Below are 19,258 nucleotides of genomic sequence, written 5' to 3'. Positions count from 1 at the left end.
GATCTTTCATTTCACTAGTTCTCTTTTCAGTTGTATCTGGTCTACCAAGTTTTTCATTCCAAGTACATATTTTGCAATTCCTGATTCCACCGAAATTTCAGATTCTTTTTCAAATCTGTTTGGTTTTGGGGGCCACCTTTTGTTCCTTACTTCAATTTCTTTATGTATTTTATACACAATTACTTAGATTCTCTAGCTCATAATCCTACCATTGTTGTCAGGGAAATGAGTTGTGCTCCTTGTTTCTGGTGCCTGTCTCACACAGTGGCTTGTTTTATGTGTTTTGTAATTTTATTATGAACTCATGTTGGACTGATCCTACAAGGACCATGGGATAACACATTCCTCCAGAAAGTTTCTTCACTTACTTGGCTAGGTTATCTTGGGCACTACCACCAATTCAGTTACTATTAAATCTATGATTTTGGGGACTGCAAAGGTAGTGTGCATGCAAATCTAAAAATGTGTGTGAGGACAGCCCAGTGTTAAGAATTGTCTAGGGGATCTCCCTCCCCTCCTGCCCGAACAGCGGTCTGCCTTCGCAGGTGGGTGCATCTCTTTTCTGGCTGATCCCCCTGTTTGCTGAGATGGTAGGCCTTGGAGAGCCCTAGAATTATTGAGGGTAGTGGGCAGCAAGTCTCAACTCCTCACACTAAGTGTGCAGGCCCAGGCCCAGGCCCCAGACCTTGGCTGGCCATTGAAACTCAAGGTTCTCGGTTTCTGGAATCTGCAAATACCCTACAGTTGCTGTGGTTTCACCTCATTTATCAGATTCTTCCAGATTCTTCATTCTTAGCCTAAGAGAATTTCAATAGCGGTTCAGGAACGTATTTCACAGGATCAGCCTCCAGCTAGTGTTTCTGAGGGAGAAACATCCTTCTCTCTAACCTCTCCCCTTCATAATGGCCAAAGCTACCTTTTTAAAAGCCAGACTTGGCCATGCTACTTCTGGACTTAAAGCTCCTCCCTGGAGGCAGGTGCCTGGCCCAACAGTTAAGACAGCCACATCCCATATGAGAATACCTGGGCTTGCGTCCTAGCTCCTCGCTCAAGTCCAGCTTCCCGCAGATGCACACCCTGGGAGGCAGCAGCCACAGCTCAAGTACTTGGGTCTCTGACACCCATTAGGGGGCCCTGGATTGGGTTCTGGGCTCAGCCCTGACCATCGAGGGCATCTGGTGAGTGCACCAGCAGGCGGGACACTCTGTTTGTCTGTCTGTTCCTCTACTTCTCAAATAAGTAAATATTAAGATCGTTCACTGGCTTCCCATCACTCTTAGGGTAAAGTCCAAGTTCCTCTCTATGGCCTAAAAGGCCCCACCCAAAGCTGTCCCTGCCTCTCTCTTCAGCAGGCATGGACAGTGTCTGTTCTCCTTTGTGCCAAGACACAGCCTAGTGCCTCATGCGCAATCTGTCCAGCTCTGCTGGGTGAGTAATGAAGAGGCAGTGCACACCTGTGGTCTGGGTGCTCAGCTACCAATCTCCCCTTGAACTCTCAAAACACCCAGTGAGATGGGATTCTTACCATTCTATAGGTGAGAAAACTGAGGCACAGAGGAGAGGTGACGGCCGAGGTCACGAGCCCAAGTGTGGGCTGTAACCCAAGCTTCTACCTGAGACAGTGCCTATCAGCTCAGCCCTCAGGAGTCAGGCTTACATCATCCCTAAACAATTCCAGAACCAAGAGCATGCTTCCTATGTCTGCACACACACCTCACCTTTACCACCCCCACCCTCCCAGGAGAGAAAAGAGCTCAACCCAATGGACATCCTCCTCTGGCAGCCCTGGCGCGCATCTGCCCAAGCCGGGGGCAGGCCTTGAGGTGGATGTCTTCCCTCCTTTCCACTCCTCTCTAGCTGATGCAGGCCGAGGCAGAGGCAGACACCATGGTCAGGGCTGTGATGATGGGGGCTAGAGGGCCACCATGGGGCTCTCAAAGACGCTGTCAGGAAAATACGGCCCCAAAATAGGAACAAGACGGACAAAGAAGCCAAGGGCGGTGGAGACATGATATGAAATCAGGCGGCACAAAGACTGGCAGGGCCAGCTAAACAGAGGGGGAGGCTGGGGCTAGCTGGGAGCTTTGTGAAGGCTGGGAACTTTTTTTTTTTAAGATTTACTTTATTTCCTTGAAAGGCAAAGTTACAGGGAGAGGGGGAGAGACAGAGAGAAATCCTCTATCCGCTGGTTTACTTCCCGGATGGCTGCATCGGCCATGGCTGGGCCAGACTGAAGCCAGGATCTTCTTGCGGGTCTCCCACGTGGGTGCAGGGGCCCAAGCACTCGAGCATCCTCTGCTGCTTTCCCAGGCCATTAGCAGGGAGCTGGATCCAAAGTGGAACAGCCGGAACTTGAACCTGCGCCCACATGGGATGTCGACACTACAGGCGGTGGCTTTAACCACTCTGCCACAACCTTTGCCATATCTGACTTAATAATAGCATTAACAACACCCCCTACCACCAAGAGAGTATCACTGCAAATTTTATCTAAATTGATGAGTACATTATTGCACTCCATCCTCCTACCTGCTGGAGCTCTTATCTGTGTTTGACAGATAAGGGAGTGAAGGCAGTGAAGACAGGAAGGGAGGCTGGCAGAGGACAGAAACGCTTTCTGCATAAGCACAGAGCCCAGCCTTCCCCTGCTCTGGCTGCGACTGAGGTCCCCCCGTCCCACAGCTGTCCCACCTTCAAGGCCTTTCTGCGCTACAGCACCTTTCTGGGCCCAAGCAAATGCTTCTATGCGGATGGTGGCCTCGCCGCTCTGCTGGTTGAACAGGGCAGGGGCCAACCCCAGGGGCTTTGGCACAGTGGCAGGAGCCCCTCCCTTGCAGATCCCACCCACAGTTGAGGCCCAAGTGGAAGGAAGTTGGAGGTGGGAGGGGGTTGGCAGGCAGCCTGCAGCTACCCCACTGCCCCAGTCCTCCCACCTCTCTACTACCTGAGGGTCTCATGGACAGAGTGGGAGGGAGCTGGGAGATGCTGTTCCTGCTGGGAACAGAGGCCCCAGCCCTGCTGCAGTCAGGACCAGGTGGGTACCGGCGGAGGGAAGTACCAGCAGGTCACTCAGGGGCAGCCTGGAGTCCAAGCTGCTTCAAGCTCAGGCTCCACCACAGGCACACTTTGGCTCAGAGGTAAAGTAACATGCCTTGTGGCTTCCAAAGTCATCTTGCTTTTAAACTTATTTTATTTTTAATTTATTAGAAAAGCAGAGACACAGAGAAAGGAGAGAAACAAACAAAGATCTTTCATCCACTGGTTTACTCTCCAAAGGCCTGTGACAACCAGGACTGGGCCAGGCCGAAGCTGGGAGCCAGGGACTCCATTTGCGTCTCCCACTTGGGTGTCAGGGGACCCAAGTACTTGAGCCATCCATCATCACCTGCTGCCTCCCAGGTGTGCATTCTCAGGAAGCTGGAATTGAGAGCAGAGCCACGGCTGCAGCCCAGGCACTCCAATATGGGACACAGGTGTCCCACGCAGGGTCTTAACCACTGTCCCAAACCCTTGCCGCGCCAAATGATCGGTCTGAATTGCAAATAGGATTGTGACTCTCCTTCCCAGAGTGTCCCTTGGCTGCACATAAAACAGTATCACATGGCACAGAGTGATGTGGCATGGCCTCACGCAGCAAGGCCTTCAAGAGTTTTCAGGGTGGACAACCCTAGACTCAAGCTGCGCTCAGCAATTCTTTACTTAGGAAAGTTCTTTACTTAGGAAAGTTTACTTTAACTTTACTTAGGAAAGTCCTTTAACCTCTGTGAACCTTAGTTTTCTCATCCATGATATGGGATTGACAGTACCTCCCTCCCAGTCATGTTGTCAAGAATGACTGGGACCCACGTAAAGCACAACAGGACATACTCAGCGTGTTTTTCTAACGTCTCAAGGGGCATCAGTTTTATAATGAAACTACATAACTTTGAAAAAAATGAGTGCACCATGGCGGGCATTTGGCATAGCAGTTAGGACTGCTTGGGACACCCCTATCCTGTATCAAAGTGCCTAGGTCTGAGGCCAGACTTTGCTTCCGATTCCAGTTTCCTGCTAATGTGTACCCTGGGAGGCAGCAGGTGATGGCTCAAGTAGCTGGAATCAGCAGATGAGAGATGTCTCTTTGCCTTTCAAACAAATAAAATAATTTTTTTTAAACTGAGTTCCCATATCCTACCATCCAGCAGTTTCTTTACTAGGGGGTACTCTGAATAAACAAACACACATATGTGCAAAGGACAACTGTCCAAGAATATTCACTACGTGAGTAGCAAGAGCCTGGAGCCACCTCAGTGTCCATCGGGGGGAATAAACAAATGACGGTGTCTACATGGGGTAGTCAGCATACATCAGGGCCAGTGGGGAGCAGGGCTGTAGCATCAAGAATGCCAAATTTCAGAAGCCTGTTTTTGGGTGAGATGAAGCAAACTGCAGAACGACACAGGCTGTACCCTCCATCTATGTAAAACTGTAAAGTAAGAACAAGCTACACCTCTTTACAGCAGAGTAACAACCCACAGGGCGATGAGGAAACCTGGATTCAGGATGGTTGCTCTCTGGAGGGGAAGGAGGGGTTTTCCAGGGCATCATGGTCTCTGCCACGGTTTATTTCTTTAATATAAAATGCAGTAATTGGGACGTTATGTTAATATCTGACAAAGCTGAGTGGTAAAGGAGTTCAACATTTGCTATATTCTGAAGCCTTAAAAACATCTCGCAATGTTTAAAGTGGTGATCTCCGATGCGGCTTGCTCACCAGTGACCATCACGCTCGGGGCTGGGCCCAGAGCAAACTCCGCTGGTGTTTGCGGAGTGACTAAGTCTACATGGAGGTGGAAAGGGTCCTGCCTGAGCTCTCCTCTGCTCAGACCCCACCAGGGGCAGTGGCCTCAAAGACTGGAGCCTCGCAGGTGAGGTTCAGTCCTACAGGGACTCCCAGCAGTACAGGAAGAGCGAGCCTGCAGCCGCAGCAAGGCCAGAGGCCCCGGCCCCACACGGCCCTGTGGCTGCTGCCAGCTGCCAGCTGGCACCTCCTCACCTCCCTGTTCATGTGTCAGGCTCAGGCCCTTGGCAAATATTGTCACTAGTGGTGAGGCTCCAGGCAGGATGGGCACCCCTCCCAGCTCACCTGGGCCGGATCTCCGCCCAGCAACCAGGGCTCCCAGCAGCTGCCCCTATCCACGGTGGCCCAGGGCGGCAGAGGGCTGTGGAAAGTCTCCCAGTGGTTAGCAGCTGGCCCTGCTGCAGGGCCCTGGAAGGCGCCCCCTGAGGGTCCTCGGTGGGGTAGGGCGAGGCTGAGTGGGGGGCGGGGTGGGGGGCAGCCGTTCGGACAGTGCCAGCGCTGCCCTCTCCATACCCGCTTCCCGCAGCGCAAGGGCCCTGCTGGACCATACCCCAGCCCTCGGAATCCGTGAAAATCCTGAAGATGATGGCTTCATGGGCTCCGACACCAGACTGAGGTGGGTTCAAACCCCTGCCCCAACTCTTACCTCCTGGGTGACCGCAGACAAGTCACTTAGGAGCTGTGCCTCAGTTTCCTCATCTGTTACGGGGTGACGGTAACAGGCCGCACCCACAGGTATAAACGCCAAGAGGCAGGTGAGGGGAGGCTGTGACTATGGCTGAGTGAGAAAAAGTTGGGGGGTGGGGCGGGAAGGACTGACCTGGGGTCCCCAAGTCCCGATCTCCGGGGACAGTTCTCGCTGCCCCTCCCTCACCGCCGGCGGCCGCGACCCCCGGAGGCGCGGGGTAGGGGGCGCAGCGCCGGCCCAGCAGGGGGCTGGAAGCCGCAGTGCGGGCCGCGGGGCGGGTGGTGCGGGGCAGGCCTGGCCCGGCGCCCGCCCCAGCCCCAGCCCGCGCCCCCGGGGGCCGCCCCAGCGCGCACTTACCCCGCGGGCAGGGCGCCCGGGGCGCCGGCCGAGGTCATCGCCAAGGGGGGCGGGCGGCGCTGCCCCCGCCGGACGCCAGCCGCGGCCCAGGTGCTGCCGCCGGAACCCCGAGGCCGCCGCTGTGCCGCCGAGCCGCGGACGCGGTGGCCGGGGAGGGGCGCGCCGGGGGCGGGGAAGGCGGCGGGGCCGGGCCGGGCCTCGGTCTGCCCACCCGCCGAGTGGGCCGGGGCGGCCGGGGCACGGCGGGGGCGGGGTCGGCCCCGCCCGGCCCGCGCCGCCCGGCGCCCCCAACCTCGCGCCGGCGGGCGTTCGGGGCGGCCCGGCCCGGGCCAGGGCGCTCCCCGCGCAGACGCCACCAGGACCCGAGCGCCCGTCTTCCACAGACGCCCGCCCTATCTGGGGCCAGAAAGTTCTCCCAGGCCGGCGGTCCTCTGTCCTGTCACGCCCCAGCCCCACCTGAGCTCCCGTCATCCCACTACGTTAATGGGGATGGGGGGGCTCCCCAGAGAATGGCACAGCCTCTGGCATCCCGCGTGGGTTCGATTCCGCCCACTTGCCCAGGAGACCAGAAGGCGGGAAATAACGCGGTCCAGTCCTCACGGCTGGTTGGCCAGTTCACACTCGCCTTCTCAAATAATCCCCACCACTGCCATCTTACAGATGGGGAAACAGGCGTGGAGTTACGTGACGCCCTGAGGACCACTCCCCTAGTAAGTGGCAGCCTGGGAATGGAACCCAGCCTTCTTGACTCCAGAGCCCGTGATCCAGCCCGTGCCCCCTTGGTTCCCTCTCCTGGGGCCCCTCAACCTGTGCATGGGTCACCCGCAGCACCCCCAGATGCCCACTGTGCACCCAGCCTTGAGGTGGGTGTCTCAGCCGGGGCAGAAGGCAGCCTGGTCTCTGGGCACACAGCACCGCTGGCCCATGAGGGGTTAACCTTCTGCCACCTCTAGGCCCCAGATGCTCTTAGCCATGACTCATCATAGCACAGGCTGCCATTAGCACTGTCCCTTCACAAAGAGAGGCAGGACAGGAGGAGGGACTCCAGCTCCCCCTGGATCAGCGCTGAACTCCAGGAGGGGGTGCAGCTGGCAGAAACAGAGGACTTGGACCAGATGCCAGCCTGGCAGGTGAGCTTGGTAGTGACAGAGGGCGGGGGGAGGTCTGGGGGACTATTGCTTAAATCCAAACAGGCGGCCTAGAACTGCAGCCAGTTCCCATGCTGCCCGTGTGGAGCAGAGCCCAGATGCTCACTTTCAGAAGTCAGCCCACCTCTGGGAGGCTCATCCATGGGCATGAAAAAGCTAACTACAAGAAGTAGGCTATCAGGACCTCCACGAGCAGCTATAAGGAGACCATGAAGGAGAGCCGGGGGGCTTCCTGGAGGAGGTAGGGACCCTTGACCTCCCTGTTACTTAATACAGGTTAATGAAGTTGTGAGAGGGTGTCCCCATGGGAAACAGCATGGATGAAGGCATGGCATAGGCGGGGGAACACTGTCGACAGCTGGTGTTGTGAGGCTGCTGAGAGCCGTGATGAGGCTGGGGGCCCTGTCACGAGCCACAGCTCTCACCTCTCTAGGCGCCTGCACTTGCTCTTCCCTCGGCCTGGGACGTAACTGCCTCCCTTGGCACTTATTATTCACTCATTGTCCAGGGGTGGGTCCAGACTCTTACAAACAAGAGACCTCTTTTCAAAAAGGAATACAAATTTGCCAATATAGGGCCGGTGCTGGGGTGCACTGGGTTAAGCTGCCCTATGAGACTGGCATCTCTTATGAGAGGGCCAGTTCGAGTCCTGGCTACTCCACTTCTGATCCAGCTCCCTGCTCACACAACTGGGAAAGCAGCAGAAGATGGCCCAAGTACTTGGGCCCCTGACATTCATGTGGGAGACCTGGATGAAGCTCCTGGCTTTGGCCTGGCCCAGCCTCGACCATCATGGCTATCTGGGGAGTGAACCAACAGCTGAAAGATTTCTTTACCTTTGTCTCTCCCTCTTTCCCTTTTCTCTGTCTTTCACATAAATATTGAAAGGCAGAGTTATATATATATATATATATATATATATAGAGAGAGAGAGAGAGAGAGAGAGAGAGAGAGAGAGAGAGAGATCTTCCATCTGCTGGTCTATTCCCCAAATGGCCACAACAGCCAGGGCTGACCCAGGAGCCAGGAGCTTCTTCCAGGTCTCCCACACAGGTGCAGGGGCCCAAGCCATTTTCCGCTACTTTCCCGAGTACATTAGCGGGGCATTTGATTGAAAGTGGGGCATCCAGGACTTGACCTGGTGCCCATATGGGATGCCTGAGCTGCATGCAGCGGCTTTACCTGCTATGCCACAGCTCTGGCACCTAAAATAAATCTTTTTAAAAATTTGCCAATATAAAATTGCCCGGGTCCTTCTTCCCAGAAGGGTCAGGTGAGTGAGGGATCCTGAAATCTTCAGCCACATTAAGTCCAAGGAAAATCTCTGTATTTACTGAGAACCTGTCATATGTCAAAACTCCTACTCACCCTGCAGGTTCCAGTTCAGGTGCTGCCTCCTCTAGGAAGCCATCCATGCCTAATTGGATCAAGGCCTTCTTGGGTACCCTCTGCCCTGCCCTAACCCCCTGGGCCATAACTGGCTGTGATGTGTGACATGGTATTTGTGTGTGACTGTTTCTGCCATCAGACCGGGAGATTCTTGAGTTTAGGGCTGGGTTGGCTTCTTTGCTGTGTCCCAGGGCCTGACTGATCAATCACCAGACACTAACGCTTCCCACATCCCCTCTGAGGTAATCATAATAACGATGGTGGACACTTTTCAAGGCTTATTATAGGCCACACATGGTGTTATATGTATCCCCTGGATTACCTCTTCTAAGTTTCTTTCTCTCCTTCCTCCCTCTCATCCTCCCTCCCTCCCTCCCTCCTTCCCTTCTTCCCTTCCTTCCTTCCTTTCAAAAGATATTTTTATTGGGGCTGGTGTGGCATAGTGGGTAAAGCCCTCATCCAATATGGGTGCCAGTTCACATCTCAGCTGCTCCACTTCTGACCCAGCTGCCCACTAATGTGGCAGGGAAGGCAGTGAGGATGGCCAAGTGCTTGGGCCCCCGCACCCATGTGGGAGACCTGGAAGAAGCTCCTGGCTTCAGATCAGCCCAGTTCTGGCCTTAGTGGCCATTTGGGGAGTGAACCAGCGGATGAAAGACCTCTCTCTGTCTCTCCTTCTCTCTCTGTATAACTCTGCCTTTCAGATAAATAAATAAATAAATCTTAAACCGGTGCCCATAAGGGATGCCAGCATCACAGGAGGTGGCTTTACCCACTGTGCCACAGGTTGGTCCCTTTTAAGTTTCATTTTTAACCACCTGAGTTCAGTTTCCTGAAAAAGTAATAATAGTGCTAATAACACTGTTGTGAGGACTAAGAATTCACATATGTGGGGACTGGCATTGTGGAGCAGCGGGTTGACCTGCCGTCTGTGACACTGGCATCCCATACAGGTGCCTGTTCAGGTCTCACTGCTTTGCTTCTGATCCACCTCCCTGCTAATTCTCATGGGGGAGCAGCCAGTGGAAGATGGCCCAAGTACTTGGACCTCTACACCCATGTGGGAGACTTGGATGGAGCTCCAGTCTCCTGGCTTTGACCTGACACAGCCTGGATGTTAGGGGCCTTTGGGGAGTGAACAGGAAGATAGAAAGTCTCTCTCTTTCTCTCCTCTCTGTCACTTTGCTTTTTTTTTTTTTAATTATTTATTTACTTGAAAGTCAGAGTTACATAGAGAGAGAAGGAGAGCCAGAGAGAAAGAGAGAGAGAGGTCTTCCATCTGCTGGTTCACTCTCCAGTTGACTGCAATGGCCGAAGTTGCACTGATCTGAAGCCAGGAGCCAAGAGCTTCTTCCAGGTCTCCCACACAGGTGCAGGAGCCCCAGGACCTGGGCCATCTTCTACTGCTTTCCCAGGCCACAGCAGAGAGCTGGATCAGAAGTGGAGCAGCCGGGTCTTGAACCAGCACCCATATGGGATGCTGGCACTGCAGGTGGCGGCTTTACCCACTACGCCATAGAACTGGCCCCCACTCTGCTTTTCAAATAAATAAATCTATCTTTTAAAACAAAAAGAATTCACATATATGAAATGCACGTGTTAGTGCTCCAACGACAGCTGTGGCAGTGCGCTGGGTACCACCTTGTCCCCACTTTGCAGATGAAACAGCTCAGCAAGGTAAGCAGCAGAGCTGCCTGAGGAGCTGGAACTGTCCCCGCACCGCCACAGAGATGCTGGCACCGGCACCTGCCCCACCAGGGCCGTTCTGGCCCCAGGATCCCCCGCCCAGCCTCAGCCCAGGAAGCCTGTGTGAATCACCCATGTCCTTTCTGCCTCCCAACCCAGGTCAGCCACTCGTCCCCACCTTGAACCAACAGCCAAGCCCCACCGGGAGAGCCTGCTGAGTGCTGGGCCCTTTCTACCCTGCCAGGGGCCCTGTGTCCTGGTGTGTGATGCCTGGGAGATGCCAGGCCCGCTTTCCCCAGCCTGTGAGAACACATCACCAGGTCACCACTGCTCTCAGCGGCCCAGAGAACCTCCCCGGACTGCTGCTGCTGGTGCGGTTTTTCAGCTTCAGAAGGCCTCCGTAAACAGCCTCGCATGAAACCTCCTCAGAATGCCCCAGAATGCCCGCAGTAGCATCACCTCCCACTCTACAGATGTCAAAACTGAGGCTCCAACCAGTGCCACTCGGACCAAGGTCTAGCCATACCTTGAACCCTGGCCTTAATTTCTTACTGCACAGGGGAAGGAGGGAGAAGGGAGGAAAGCAAGGGTTTTTGAAAAGGAAGGTTCATAGAAAGGGGGAGGTACACGGATATGACAAGTGATGCCATCGTGTTGGGAAGAGCTTGGGTGTGAAGTCAGCTCTGCCGCTATCTCTCTGAACCTCAGTCTTCCCCTCTATAAACTGGGGATAATAATCCCAAATTCCCAGATAGTGGGACGATTACTGAGCGTTACTGGGCTGACCCTTTGTCGCCTTCCCCCTTCTCAGTTCCTCACCCCAAGACTTTCCCTGTGGTCCCTGTCAGCCCAGATCCCCCCCCCCCCCCCCCCCCCGCTTTAGCGTCCTGGGCCCTCCCAGCCCAGCTGGACTGGTGTCTGCAATGTGGGATTTCCTAAAGTGAGCGAGCGCCATTCCTGCAGATTACAGGCTGGGGCTGCTGAATAATTCACAAGTGAACAGGAGTATGCACAAAGGGCCCTAAGGAGGACCATGACATCACAGCTCTCAGATGGCCCCCGGCAAGGGCCCCTGAGGGAGGATGTAGGCCTGCTCCTTGATGGGCCTCCCCCTCCCCATGGACTCTACCTCCCCCTGGCTCTGTGGCCTTGGGCAAGCCGCTGCCCTGCTCTGGCCCTTAGTTTGCCTCTTCCCACCAAATATGAAGGGAGAGAAGCTTGGCACAGGAGCTCAGGGTTCCTCCCGGCTCTGATGTCCTCCCTCCGACGTGCTGGGCTTTCCTACCCAAGTCTGGTCTCTGGGAGCTGCCCTGGGTAGTGCAGTCCTGACTGAGGGGCAGAGCTCTAAGGAGGGGTGTCTACCACCGAGCATCGTCCTGCCAGGGCTCAGCACCCAGGCTGCAGAGCCAGGAAAATCTGCATGCACTCCTGGCCTCACCAGATCCTGGCTGCGCAGCCCCATGCAAGCCAGGGAATTAGCTGGAGGTAGGGTAGGGAGTTATTCCAAGAGCAGGTTCAAAAGCCAGGGCTGCACCCCAGCTCTAACACCAGACCAGAGACTTTTTCTCGGCAATGGGGGTGAAGACGGCACCAGCCACACTGGGTTGTTGCAAGGATTTTCTTTTTTTTTTTCTTTTGAAGTTTTTATTTATTTTGCCTCAAGGAAACCTTTTATTTAAGGAATACAAACTTCATGCATTTCATAAATACAATTTTAGGAGCACAGTGATTCTTCCCACTGTACTCACCCTCCCACCCTCACTCCCACCCCTTTCCTCCTCACTCTCCTATTCTCAGTCTTATTTTTTACTAAGGTCTATTTTGAATTAACTTTATACACAGAAGACCAACTCTATACTAAGTAAAGAGTTCAAAAAATTATATGAAAAAATAAACTGTTCCTCAACAGTCGAGACAAGGGCTGTTCAAAGTCATTGCATCTTGAAGTCAATTTCACTTTTTTTAAGCATTCTTCTTTCTCTCTCTTTTTTTAGAAACTTAATTAACTTTAAAGAAGAACCCAAGAATGATACATCTTTTTCAAGCACTTAGACATAACTATACCTTATGGGACATAAGAATATCCTCCACTTAATACACTAAAATGAAATATAGTGTATTGAAAACAAGTTTTACTATTAACTCACATAACACATCTCTTTGAACACAGAGGTCCTGCATGGGAAGTTAGTGCACAGTGATTCCTATTGTTAATTTAACAATTAACACTTTTATGTATGATGTCAATGATCACTTGAGACTCTTTTTTTTTTTTTTTTTTGACAGGCAGAGTGGACAGTGAGAGAGAGAGACAGAGAGAAAGGTCTTCCTTTTGCCGTTGGTTCACCCTCCAATGGCTGCCGCGGCTGGCGCGCTGCGGCCGGCGCACCGCGCTGATCCGATGGCAGGAGCCAGGAGCCAGGTGCTTTTCCTGGTCTCCCATGGGGTGCAGGGCCCAAGCACCTGGGCCATCCTCCACTGCACTCCCTGGCCACAGCAGAGGGCTGGCCTGGAAGAGGGGCAACTGGGACAGAATCCGGCGCCCCGACCGGGACTAGAACCCGGTGTGCCGGCGCCGCTAGGCGGAGGATTAGCCTAGTGAGCCGCGGCGCCGGCCTACTTGAGACTCTTGATATGAACTTCCAAGGCTATGGAAGCCTTTGAATCCACAAATTCCTTCAGTATTTAGACAAGGCCATAAGCAAAGTAGAAGTTCTCTCCTCCCTTCAGAGAAAAGTACATCCTTCTTTGATGACCACTTCTTTCCACTGAGGTCTCACCCACAGAGGTCCTTCATGTAGGATACTATTTGCCAGTGTCTTGGCTTCCCATGCCTGAAATGCTCTCATGGGCTTTTCAGCCAGACCAGAATGCTTTAAGGGCTGATTTTGAGGTCAGAGTGCTACTTAAAGTGATTGTCATTCTGTGAGTCTGCTGTATGGACTGCTTCCCATGTTGGGGCATTCACACCTTTTTAATTCTGTTATTATTACCAAACACTTAATCTTATTTATATGATCACTTTAACACTTAAAGGATTTTCTTTTAAGGTTTATTATATCTATTTGAAAGACACACACACACACACACAGTTATTTTAATCCACTGCTTCACTCCCCAAATGCTTGCAAACAGCCAGGGCTGAGCTGGGCTGAAACCAGGAGCTTGGGACCCCACCCGTGTCTCCCACATGGATGGCAGGGGCCCAAGCACTCAAGCCATCATCTGTTGCCCCCAAGGATGCATCAGCAGGAAGTTAGATGGGAAATGGAGGAGCTGGGACTTGAACCAGCACACTGATATGGGATGTGGCTAGCCCAACCTGCGGAGTCACAATGCCCACCTCTGTTGCAAGGATTAGATGAGATAATACACATAAGGCACAGGGTCTTTTCGTGATTCTTTCAACATCAGTTTCTCATCTATAAAGCAGGGATAAAAGGATTTCCATGAATATTACATAAACAAGTGGGCCTGAAAGGGCTTTGGAGCCATGAGAGGAGGAGTTGGTGAGGCGGCCTCCAGGGGAGGTGGGGGGTAGAGTCAAGAACAGGAGACTCGGGGTTGCAGTTGGGCTTCCTCACTTTGATCCAGGGCAGTGCCCTTTACTTCCCTGGGCCTCCCTGGTCAGAGCCGGGGGGGGGGGGGGGGGGTGTTACTGCTGAGGACCAGGGAAGGCAAAAGTAGGAACCAACCCCACTCCCACGGAAGAGGCCCCACTCCGAAGCTCCCTGCTTCCTTCGGGTCCTTAAAAGTCACAGTCTGGTGCCAGCCAAACTGGTGGGGAACTGGAGACGGGTCTCTCTCCCCTCAGGCTGGGGCGATTGCTCTAGACTGAATGTTGGGGAACCCCTCCCTCAAGTTCATTTGTTGAAGTCCTTCCCCTGATGATGTTATTTGGAAGTGGGGCTTTGGGCTGAGCCCTCACCAATGGGATTAGTGCCATTGTCAAAGAGCAAGGCCCCATAGAAACCCCCACCGCCGCCGTCGCCATGGGGACGCAGCCGGAAGGCACAGTCTGGGAGCGGGGAAGCGGCCCTGTGAGAGATGCACTTCTCTTGTTCACGAGCTACCCAGCTACGGCATTTCGGGGAGCACTCGGCCGCCAGGCCAGGGAGGCGGCAGCGGTCAGGGAGGGAGCGCCTGGATCTGGCAGAGCCGCAACCCCGGGAGGCCGGTGGTTGGCCAGGCCCGCAGATGCAGTCCTCAGGGCATTAGAAACAGCTGGGGGACTCTGACGGGGTGTATGTGCTCCAAATAAATCATGATCTGGGTGCTGCATGCAGCTCGTTCAGGTCTGCTCGGTAGCCACATCTCTTTCAAGCCTTGCCCCTCCCACCCGGTATCTGGCTGCTGTTTCCGACCCTTCCTCTCCAGTCCCATTGGCTGAATGGGAGGAGCATCCTCTACTGGCCCCACCTCTCAGGCACAGTGATTGGTTGAAGGAAGGGCCACTACGAATAGTCCCCTGGGCTTTTTCAAGCTGGAGCTGGCGGAGAAGAGCAACCTTTGGTCATGATCACCAGCAGGCCCGCAGCACCGTGCTGGGCACCCTTCTCATGCAATCCTCAAAGGCACCCCGTGAGGCAAGTCCTAACAGTCCCCTCAATTTACAGAAGAGGGAACCCAGGCTCTGAGAGGTTAACAACCCGGCCAAAGCCATTTCAGGCTCTGGGCTCAAAGTCAGCCTCGAGGGTGGGTATTGCAGTGCAGAGGGTTAAACTCCCACTTGGGTCACCCACAGCCCATATTGGATGGCTCTGGGCTACTTTACTTCCTATACAGCTAAACACTAATGTGCCAGGGAGGGCCCTAACAACTTGGGTCCCTGCCACCCACGTGGGAGACCCTGATGGAGCTCCTGGCTCCTGACTTGGCCCTGGCCCAGCCCTAGTTATTGTGGCCATTTGGGAAGTGAACCAGCAGATGGAAGATTGTGTGTGTGTGTGTGTGTGTGTGTGTCTCCCTCTCTCCGTATTACTCTGCTTTTCAAATGAATACATAAAGTTTTCTAAAACATCTGCCTATGGGGGCCCAGAGTACTCTCCCTTGATTTGTAACTTGCAGGACTTGAGCCTGGAAGCCTCTGGCAGCCGGGCCTTGCACTGAGCGAAGAAACAGGTGAGCACTAGGAGAGCATGGAGCTGGCCACACCAAGAAACTGAATTGAGTGGCAAAGCCTTTCGGGGAAGAACAAGTCAACTCGAGTCACAGACTTCAAGAAACTTCAGGAAATGTGGCGTGCTGGAGAGGCACAGTGGAATCCCAATAATTTCTTTCTTTTTTTTAATTGTTTATTTGAAAGGCAGAGGTACAGAGAGCAAGGGAGCGACAGAGAGATCTTTCATCTGCTGGTTTGCTCCCCAAATGACCACGGCTGGGCCAGGAGCCTGGAATTCCATCAAGGTTTCTCACATCGGTGGCTGGGTTCCAACACCTGGGCCATCTTCCACTGCTTTCCCCTGCTTAGCAGGGAACTGGGTCAGAAGCGGAGCAGCCAGGACTTGGACTGGCGCTCATACAGGATGCTGGCAACACAGGCAGCAGCTGAACCCGCTGTACCACGACGGTGGCCCCTACCCAATCATCTATTTCTTACTGGCCTCAAAGAGGACCCAAAATGTCCAGGTCCGAGTCCCTCTGTACTGCTAAGCAGAGTGAAGGTCACTTGGTGGCTTCTCACAGTACAGTTGCAGGGACTGAAGATCTGAGGGTTCGCCATGTGCCTTTTTTCTTTTTTAGATTATTTATTTATTTATTTATTTGACAGGTAGAGTTTACAGATAGTGAGGAGAGAGACAGAGAGAAAGGTCTTTCTTCCGTTGGTTCACTCTCCAAATGGCCTCAACAACCAGAGCTGTGCCAATCTGAAGCCAGGAGCCAGGTGTTTCTCCTGGTTTCCCATGCGGGTGCAGGGGCCCAAGCACTTGGGCCATCCTCCGCTGCTATCCCAGGCCACAGCAGAGGGCTGGACTGGAAGAGGAGCAACCGGGACTAGAACCCAGCGCCCCTATGGGATGCCGGTGCCTCAGGTGGAGGATTAACCAAGTGAGCCACGGCGCCTGCCCTGCTATGTGCCTTTCACACTAGGGCCCCCTTTCCCCTCTCCCCGTACTGCACAGCTGCCCTCAGCAACAGCGGGGAGATCAGAACCCTGGGAATGCAAGCATCAGTGTCAGACACTTGGAATTTTATATATTTTGTTATTTTCTTAGAGAGAGAGAGAGCGAGATCTTCCATCTCCTGGTTCACTTCCCAAGTGCCCTCAACAGCTGGGCCTGGGCCAGGCTGAAGGTGGGAGCTGGGAACTCAATCTGGATCTCCCACATAAGGGGCAGGGACCTAAGTCTTGAGCCATCACTACTGCCTCCCAGGATCTGTGGTTAGCAGAAAGCTATAAACAGGAGCCAGAGCTGGATTCAAACGCAGCTACTCCAGTATGGGATGTGGCCATCTGAACTGCTAAACACTCGCCCTGAAACTTGGGATTTTAAATCACGAGTCTGGGATTTCTAATCACTTCAACTTGCAGGATCTGAGAATCACAGAAGTGATAACTTAGCACTGGCCTCCAGTCCCAATCCATCCCAAGGAAGGGACCCCAAAGCCACCAAGGAGTTCATCACCAGATTAGAATTTCCCAACATAGAGGCATCTGAGAGCCCCTGCAGCTCAGGTGCAAACCAGGAACAAGATTTCTTTCTTCAACAGCCCCTGCAGGCCCCCAGCCTCCTTGGGTGGACCCCTCCAAAACTGGGGGGCCCTTTCCTCCCTCAGCAAGTCTGCCACTTAATTACTCTTTCCAAAGCAATCTGCCAGGGTCAGCGCTGTGGCGTTGTGAGTGAAGCCACTGCCAGCAATGCCGGCATCCCAGGTGGGGGCCAGTTCAAGTCCCAGCTGCTCCACTTCCAGTCCAGCTTCCTGCTAACGCACTTGGGAAAGCAGCAGAAGATGGCCCAGGTCCTTGGCCCATCACCCATGTGAGAGACCCAGAAGAAGCTCCTGGCTTCTGGCTTAGATTGGCCCAGCTCCAGCCATTGTGGCCATTTGGGAAGTGAACCAGCAGATGGAAGACCTCTCTCTCTGTGTCTTTCCCCCTATTTGTGTATAACTCTGCCTTTTAAATTAATAAATACACAATTAAAAAAAAAAGCAACCTGCCTGCCTGTACTTCCTTCCCACTGTATTGCTGTGCTGTCTCCTACCACGAGTGGGGTCTAGGTGAGTAAGGGGCCATATCTGTAGGTCGAGTAAGTGGTGGTCCACGTAGCAAGATGCTCAGGTGTCAGGAACAATCCCATTTCCTTTTCCAAACAGTTCTGGGTTATCCAGTCTGCATGCCTGGAACCCCACCATTAATGCCCAAATTGTCAGAATCCCTCTGTTCTACGTGAATAACCAGGAAAGAAGATCACCTCATACCAGTGCCAAGAGGGAACTAAGCTCAGAGCTGCTCAGACTGAATGCGCTGAGCCGCTGGCTGGCAGGTCCTTCACAAGCCCAGTGAGGAGCTGTTAGCTTCCAGCTGAGTACACGCTCACACAGATCCAGTCCCTGAGTCAAGGTCACAGAGCTGGAAAGGACTTGGGAGAGCAGGGGTCTCACCGCTCCCCTTAGGCTCTGCTGCGGGACAAAGACACAGGGCAGCATGCTGGGTGAGAGGGGAGGGCTGAGAGGTCAAAGGCTGTGGACTAAAAGACTAGAGACCGGGTCTCGGCCTCAGAATGAGACCACGCAGGAGCAATGGGTGCCCCTTCCAGCTGAAGCGTAAAGGCAGGCACGAGAGTGCAGGCGCACAAACGCTCTTGCTCACAAAGGCCCACAGCGGGAGGCGGAAGCCTCTGTGTGGCCAGAGGCCCCCTTCTGCAGCTCTTCCTCACAGTCTCACCTCCCTCCCATCTCGCCTCCCAGCCTGTCTGTTCGCCACGTGTCAGTTCTTCCGTCTTCGCTTCTTCCCCCAGCCTCGCCAGCTTCCCTGTCCACACCGCGGCGACTCTCTGGATCATCAGGCCTGCCTCCGCTCTGGTCTCCCTGCCTCCAGTCTCGCACCACACCGTGCCATCAGCCACATACACACACTGGACGCTCACACAGAGCCCCGGTGCCCCAGCCAGGACACAGCTGGATTCTCACAGGAGGGAGGTCCTGGGCAGGCAAGAAATCCCCCTGGACACAGACCGTCCTCACCAGCCGGCCAGAGGATCTTGCCCTCCTCAGATAATTGTTCCCGGAGATCCTCATCAAAACTGAAATGTGGGGCCAGCACGGCGGTGCAGCAGGTTAAGCTGCTGCTTGCAATGCTGGCCTCCCGTGTCAGAGCACTGGTGTGAGTCTTGGCTACTTTTTCCCATCCAGCTCCTTGCTAATGTGCCTTGGAAGGCAGCAGATGATGGCCCAAAGACTTGGGCCCCTGCCTCCCACATGGGAGACCCAGATGGAGTTCCAGGCTCCTGGCTTTGGTCTGGTTCAGTCCAAGCTACCCTGGCTGTTTGGGGAGTGGACCAGAGGATGGAAGATTCGCCCTCTCTGTCACTCTGCTTTCAAATAAAAAAATAAATAAATCTTCAAAGAAAAAAATGTTTAACTGCTCTGCCTAAATCCCTCTAGTTTCCCAAACAACAATGAGATCAACTTCTTGCCCATTGGTTCTGGCCGGTCTGCCTCCTGGATGTCGCCAGGCACCCATCTTCAAGCCCCGCCCCCTTCCTGTTCCCCACACTCCAGGCTTCTGTGTGAGCTGTCCACACGGCCGCCAATGCTCTGGGTGTTATGCACCACATAGCCTCACCGTAAGCCTCACGCGGCACCTGCTGCCACCTCTCCCACTGGAACAGGTCTCTAAGTCTGGGGACCTGTACTTCTGCAGCAACACACAGCGCCTGCAGCATGCAAGTCCTCAACAAGGGTGGCTCAAAGACTGATGAGAACCCTGAGACAGAAGCCAAGACGCTGGAGCCCTGGGGACGATGACCTCAGAAGGGCTCCCCTAAGAGCATCAGGAGTGGAGAGTGGAGAGAGGCGTTCCGGGCAGCCCGGGACAACCCCAGCACAGTGTGGCCAGCTGGTGTTGCTGAGACAGAGTGAGGGGCAGGGAGGAATGGGTATTGTGCCTGCGCGGCTCCCAGCCTCTCCCTGAGGGCCTTGGACTTT

At 54.1% G+C, this 19,258-nt stretch overlaps 1 protein-coding gene and 1 long non-coding RNA gene across 6 annotated transcripts in view; one reads left to right on the top strand and one right to left on the bottom strand.

Moving 5' to 3' along the window:
• TTC39A (tetratricopeptide repeat domain 39A) overlaps positions 1 to 19,258 on the bottom strand; it is a 51,822-nt gene that overhangs the window by 31,363 nt on the left and 1,201 nt on the right. The window contains exon 1 of one of the 3 annotated variants that reach the window (XM_051857785.2): positions 5,886 to 6,035. The exons of the other annotated variants lie outside the window; for them this stretch is intronic. Coding sequence (XP_051713745.1) covers positions 5,886 to 5,923 — 38 coding nt within the window. The 5' untranslated portion in view covers positions 5,924 to 6,035. Of the gene's footprint in view, positions 1 to 5,885; positions 6,036 to 19,258 lie in introns of those variants that run through there. 3 annotated transcript variants of the gene reach the window in all.
• LOC138850654 (uncharacterized) lies at positions 4,907 to 12,039 on the top strand. 3 transcript variants are annotated; one of them, XR_011390718.1, is made up of 4 exons: positions 4,909 to 5,456; positions 6,546 to 6,595; positions 6,839 to 7,015; positions 10,268 to 12,039. It is a non-coding gene; the product is annotated as an uncharacterized lncRNA (long non-coding RNA). The 3 variants fall into 3 exon arrangements; XR_011390717.1 differs by having other exon boundaries at positions 4,907 to 5,456; positions 6,546 to 7,015; XR_011390719.1 differs by lacking the exon at positions 6,839 to 7,015 and having other exon boundaries at positions 4,911 to 5,456; positions 10,268 to 10,974.

Source organism: Oryctolagus cuniculus, chromosome 7 (genome assembly GCF_964237555.1).
Source record: "Oryctolagus cuniculus chromosome 7, mOryCun1.1, whole genome shotgun sequence".
NCBI classification, from domain to species: Eukaryota; Metazoa; Chordata; class Mammalia; order Lagomorpha; family Leporidae; genus Oryctolagus; species Oryctolagus cuniculus.
Note: the sequence above shows the minus strand (reverse complement) of the source record. Positions and strands in the feature narration are given on the sequence as shown.